Source organism: Acipenser ruthenus, chromosome 2 (genome assembly GCF_902713425.1).
Source record: "Acipenser ruthenus chromosome 2, fAciRut3.2 maternal haplotype, whole genome shotgun sequence".
NCBI classification, from domain to species: Eukaryota; Metazoa; Chordata; class Actinopteri; order Acipenseriformes; family Acipenseridae; genus Acipenser; species Acipenser ruthenus.
Window position 1 is genome coordinate 103667296 of NC_081190.1, and position 6056 is coordinate 103673351.

The 6056-nt window shown below is 36.9% G+C and overlaps 1 protein-coding gene across 2 annotated transcripts; it reads right to left on the reverse strand.

Annotated features, from left to right (window-relative positions):
- Window positions 1-370: 370 nt before the first annotated feature.
- On the reverse strand, window positions 371-5348 carry LOC117974108 (uncharacterized). Of its 2 annotated transcripts, none has more exons than XM_034928573.2 (7): window positions 4418-5348; window positions 3860-3950; window positions 3389-3666; window positions 2983-3197; window positions 1879-2038; window positions 1335-1451; window positions 371-565 (listed from the first exon to the last, which is right to left on the reverse strand). In XM_034928573.2, the coding sequence occupies exons 1-7, from the start codon at window positions 4608-4610 to the stop codon at window positions 498-500; spliced, it is 1122 nt and encodes a 373-aa protein (XP_034784464.2). In that variant the 5' UTR covers window positions 4611-5348; the 3' UTR covers window positions 371-497. The 2 variants fall into 2 exon arrangements, with proteins under 2 accessions (XP_034784464.2, XP_058861074.1); XM_059005091.1 differs by having other exon boundaries at window positions 377-565; window positions 3389-3550; window positions 4418-4556.
- Between the last annotated feature and the right edge of the window lie 708 nt (window positions 5349-6056).

Here is a 6056-nt window from a genome sequence, read left to right on the forward strand (position 1 = left end):
ATCACTCGTTTTATCACCAAACTCCTCAATACCCAGATAGCATGCTGACGTTGGGCCAGCGTTGGCTCAACGTCATCAGAGACGTCATCCCAACGTTGGCCAATGACGTTGGCCCAACGTAATTTTGTCCATTGGCCCAACGTTGGCCCACCGTTGGCGAACAATGGTGGCCCAACGTTGCCAATGGTGGGCCAACGTTGGGCCACCACTGCTTGCTAACGGTGGGCCAACGTTGGGCCACCATTGTCTGCCAACGGTGGGCCAACGTTGGGTCGATGGACAAAATTACGTTGGGCCAACGTCAGCATACTACCGGGGTTGTATGCACAGTATATGTGCAACATTACGACATGAATGACGCTGCCCAAAGCTATAACAAATTGAATTTGAGAAAGAAAGAAAAAAGAAACAACTAGCTTTACATTCAACAGTGTTTATTAAGCTTATTTGTGTTCAAATATCTGTCTAGAATGCAAAAAGATGGCTCAAACAATCTCTTAATCTTCTTCAATGTCACTGGCAGCACTAGCAGCAGCAATTGTAGCAGCATTTGCAGGCTCTGCATCTGTAAATAATAAGAGAATGAATGAAGTAAGTAATAAGACCCTCCACATTGGGCATTACCAGGCATTACACAGCCTACCTCTGTAAAGCGTTTTGTGATGGTGGTCCACTATGAAAGGAGTTATATACAAATAAAGATATTATTATTTTATTATTATGGACTGTTTGGCTGTTTTGGATAAAGTAAAGGGATTACATACAAATAGCACATAAAGCCCAATGTGGAGGGTCTTGCTTTTGGCTTCAAAGTTACAGCATAATTATAATTTTTATTTTAACTTGTACCCATGTCTATAAAAGTGTATGAAACGTTTTTAAAACAATGGACATGTACAATTCTATCTGAATTAACTGAGAACAAAGACCTACCCTTTCTTTGAATAATATATTTTTTTATAGATTGAAATTGACTTCAAATGTCTTGTTGGTTGCAGATGTAATTCTTTTTTGTAATGCTGTTACAAACATTCTAAGGGCATATGCAGTACTAGGGATTATATATCGCTATCTCAGGCAATCGGAGTGCAAGTAAGTTTTCCACTGAAGTATAAGTGACAGTAACAATTACTTAATTTAACCACTAAACATATTATATACCCTTGTGGTATAATATTTTTAAAAAACCATTGGCAATGAAAAAGCAAAGTATTTAAGCAAAACGTATTTGAACAGTACATTGCATTAAATAAAGGAAACTTACTGAATCGTTTTAAATTAATTTACCAATTAATAAAATATAAATACAATTCATGGGAGCATCATATATTTACCCTTTTTCTTTTCTGCCCTCCTCTTCCGCCCCCCATCCCGGTCTCCACTGTACTTTAGCCAGCTCCTCATCCTGGCCTCTGTGTCTGCCTCCGTGACAGAAGACTTCTTGGCTGCAGCTGGAAAAAAAAGAATGAAAGATTTAAGATTTTACAGTATTTTTATACACACCAAAACATTTGTTAAATCTAACAGTTTGTTCAAACAAGGACAACACAATTCAGTGGTAAAAGTCAACAATGTGTTTATGTCTGTGTTGAGCATTGTGTTTGTTGATTTTTACCACAAAATGATGTTGTCCCTGTTTGAACACCACTGTTAGATTTTTTTTTTTGTAATACTTTACAATACATTTTACTCTCTACTTCAAATATATTCTCTTGTACTTGTATTTCAGGCATAGAATACATGTATGCTTTACTATTATTTAGTGACTTTTTTCATGAATAGCTATAACAATTATTTAATTATGTCACATTGATTTTGCATGCATTTCATTGGCTTTGACTTATGTACAACAGTTCAAATGCCAGCAGCACAATTTACCTTTGATTACTCTCGCCAGTGCAAGGACAGAAAAGGGGCTCTTGTTTCCCCGCCCCAGCCAGTTGTATCCTCTGGCCAGATTGTTGGTCAGCACATGACTCATCATGCGCCTGATGATGTCATCGGCTGTGGTGCCGCCAAGACTACAAATGTGTGTGATCTAGAATGAGATGTAAATGAAGGCAAATGTATATGTGTGTTACAACACTACTGCCATCTTTTAAATTGAATAGTCATATGACATATCAGTCATAAAAGTTTTAAAATTGAATTTATATCAAATTGTAGTATGTACTATAACTGAGACGATGCAATAATAAAATCTTACATATACAACATTCTTCAAAGTTTTAATGGCTTCCCTCCAGAAAAAAAAAATCACTACTTATGACTCAGTTACCCTGTTTTCAGATCCTGTCACTTTACTTTTTCTGTGTCAACTTTCCTCTCTCTCTTTCACATAAGAAAATAACAGTTTCTGCTATTATAAATTCACAATAAACTATTATGAAGTTTTTGCTATTTCACCAACCCTGATGGTGAATTTATAATGGCAGCAGAGAGAAAGGGGGCGGGATTACTGCAACATGCTCACATCATAAAAAAAGGAAAATCCCCAGCCTTTTTTTTTGAGCATGTTTGATTTTTTCACCCATTTTTCTCCCAATATGGAATGTTCTGTTAGTGCATTAGCAGAAATGAAGTCATGTGCCAAACTGATGCACTAGTTCTGAAGCAAAATGAACGTGCCAAAGACTGAGACATTAGCATACTTCTAAATCATTAGAAATGAAGCTGCAAAATATGAAAAAGCAAACAAACGACTACATGTGAAACACAAGGAAACTTGTAGTGATTTTTTACACCTTTAAAATGGATATAATAAATGAACACCATAGAAAAACGCAACAATATGTACAGAAGTAATTATCAGGAATAATTATATAAAAATCTGAGAAAAAGCTGAAGATATAATTCAATAAGGACAGAAGCTTTTAGCATCTGATTGCATTTTTTTTTTCAAAAACTATTAATGACAATGTATTGGTTATTATAATCTGAAAAGAAAAGGACTTTGTTAACAATCGTACAACGGTCACATACCAGTGCCTTTTCTGTAGCCTGGTCCATTAACATCCTCTCCACTCTGTCAATGTCCTCCTTGGTGTCAAGAGGAAACCGGAATTCGTCCAGGCGCAGGCTGCCATGCTCTTGCTCTACATGAGGCTGCCGCTTGAGAAGTGCCTGAAGCATCAGGGTGTTTTGTCTCCCCTGGCCCTTGATTTCTTCTAAAATGGTGAAGATCATCCTATCCCTGTCTATTTAATAGAACAAAAAATGCACATATAATCTTCTATCTTTAACTACCCCCGTTGGTCATTAAAAAGAGAACCATTATATGTAATGCACACAAGTGCACATAGGAAAATAACTTTTGTAAGAATACTATAACCTTTTCATGATTCATTGTAGGGATGCAAAATAATTAAACGTTTAATTAAATATGTACCTGATAGAGGCACATAGCTGCTCTTGTCCCTGTTCCCAGTTCCAGTGTCATTGCTGCTGGTGTTGCTGTTGTAGTTCCTGTCATCACTGCTGATATTTCCATCTTCACTGTTGCTGGTGTTCTTGCTGCTGCTGCTGCTGCTGCTGCTGCTGGGTGATGCTACTGTTGTTGGAAACAAAGGTGGAGTTGGCAAGAGTGGCATCCTTTGTGATGATCTCACATTCTTGCTTATGGAAAAATCTTCTTCATCTTCTAGAAATGACAGCTTTGTAGAGGGTCTGTTTGAAAATTGGAACATGTTACTCATGGGCATCTGTGAAATGCTACAATAGCTGTTTTATTATTGGTCATTATGCATAACATTGATTTATTGATTAGTTAATTAATGCCTTATTTTTCTCTTTGTGTTTAATATTTTGTACTTTAATTTTTTTTTAGCTGGATGGATCAATTGAAGTATTTGTCACTTACTTCCGCTTCCGTGTTTGTTCATCATCTGTGGTGTTCAGATCGGATGTTTCGGTTGCCCTTCTCAGTTTCTTGCGCGCCTTCTCATATGTCACTATAACAGAACAAAAATGAACATGTCTTGCGTGCATGAAAATGAAGCAAATCATTTATTAAGCATGATAACATCTGTTTGTTAAATTAAAAACACAAGTCTAAAATTGGATTGACACATATGCAACGTGTGTGACCCCCTGTAACTCAATAGGGGTGTCCACACTGCAGTGAAGCGATAGCATCTCTGTTGAGGCTCCATTGCCGATCTCCAGAGATGTTTTCACTCTCGCTGTACATTGTAGCCAATCACAATGAAGCAGCAAGTTTTGCCTGAATATGTATTACAAATAAGAAATACTGGACAAAATATGACTACTGAGTTAAGTAAACAAATTGTACATTTACTTAATTTAAAACACAGCTTTGGCACTAATTTTAGCAAAAATCATTCTTTCATTGTAAGGCCCATATAAAAAAATCTTTGTGGTGTACATAGATAGGTAGATAAAATAATGGTTACAGTACCTGTCTCATGAAGCACCCGTACTTCGTGTTTGTCCCATGTCTCGGTGGGTGTCTCCTGAAGCTCCACTGCTTTTCGAACTCTTACAGTACTTTTATAAGAAGGCCACAGGCACAAAAGTTTATCCACATTCAACCAAACTGATGGTACAACTTCCACCTCCTCAGTTTCCTTGAACAAAACCACTGCATACATTGTTATTCTAAAAAAATAACATGGTATTGGAGTGAAATAAACTTGAAAAAGCCACCAAAAACCAGAAATATATTACTGTAAATGTCCTAACAACAAAAAGTACAACCAAGCTGATTTTGCTAAATAAGACTGAACCAGATCATAGTGATAAATCATCAATATCTACAGTACATACGGAGTAGAACTGAAATGGAATTAAAACTGAATAAATTAGGATATTGTGCACCAATTATTACATTATCTCTAAGGTATGATTTAATGGAAATGCCACAAACCCATCATTGTAAGGCAAAAGAACAACTTTGGCAGAAATATCAGGCACTGGTAAATGAACAATATAATGTTGTGGATCTTTAACAAATGCTATATTTATCTTAAGAGAATCTACAGGATATTGAAAGAAAGGGACTTTTACAGAAAACTTTTGGCAAACCAAGCTTGTAACGTCGTCAACAACAATGATATTTTTTACAAGAAAAATGTTTTGGTCAACAAGAATGGCATTGTCACCTGTGTTAACAGAAATCATAAAGGTGTCCATGTGCAATTCCTTAAACTGCCTGAAACATGGGAGGATATTGGCAGGTAAAGGCCCAGAGAAGTGCTCCTTTTTGCAACCTCTTTTCAACTGCTTGGATTGCCCAGCACATTTTTTTTCTGACAACCTACGAATTACTTGTTGAAGTGGGTATTTTGGCTTTCTGATCATTCTTTTAATGATTTGAAGGTAGTTCTCAAATGGGAATGCTGAAAAGTTCTGTAATGGACCAAATTTCCTAACATCATTAGCCAAATGAACTAGTCCATGAATATTATATACAACTATATTGCCATAAACAGATGCGAACTGTTGAACAAATAAAACTAGTAACTCTTCTGCATAATCACAGTATTGTGTGCACAATAACGGACTGCATAATATTGTGATACCGACATGAAGCATAAGAAAATGGTAATACAGAGCATCAGGTATTTTTCCTTTGAGTGCTACTGGACCAGTGTATAGAAGGAAAGTTCGAAACTCTGTTGCTTTCCATCTATCAATTTCAGCAAGAGATCGTCCTTTTCTGGCAAACTCTCGTGGCAAGAAAGAAACGAAATTGACTATGGATTCACTGATGAGTTTTACGTGCTGACCTCCAGTTCTAGTGGGGAGGGGCCCTTTTATCCACAACAGCAACAGCCTTCTCATTACCCCTAAGCAAACTAAATGCATAAAATCTAGGGGGAACTGTGATACCATTCCAATTTTCAATTTCCTCAATGAACAATCTCCCATATGGTGGTCTTCATCAACCATCTCATCAAACATGACATCAGTTCTGGGGGCAGCACCTACTTCAGGAAAAGTCATTCGATTACTTTCCCAAACCCCATTTTGTACACATTTCTCACATCCACTATAGCCATTGTGGTTCTTCACACTTTTCACAAAAGCCCTTGCAG

Coding starts and splice junctions, on each gene's coding strand:
- LOC117974108 (XM_034928573.2), bottom strand. CDS start 4,610: ATGTATGCAGTGGTTTTGTTCAAGGAAACTGAGGAGGTGGAAGTTGTA. Junction 3,198..3,388: donor CAGCTATGTGCCTCTATCAG/GTACATATTTAA, acceptor TCTATTAAATAG/ACAGGGATAGGATGATCTTC. Junction 566..1,334: donor GAGGGCAGAAAAGAAAAAGG/GTAAATATATGA, acceptor TATTATTTACAG/ATGCAGAGCCTGCAAATGCT.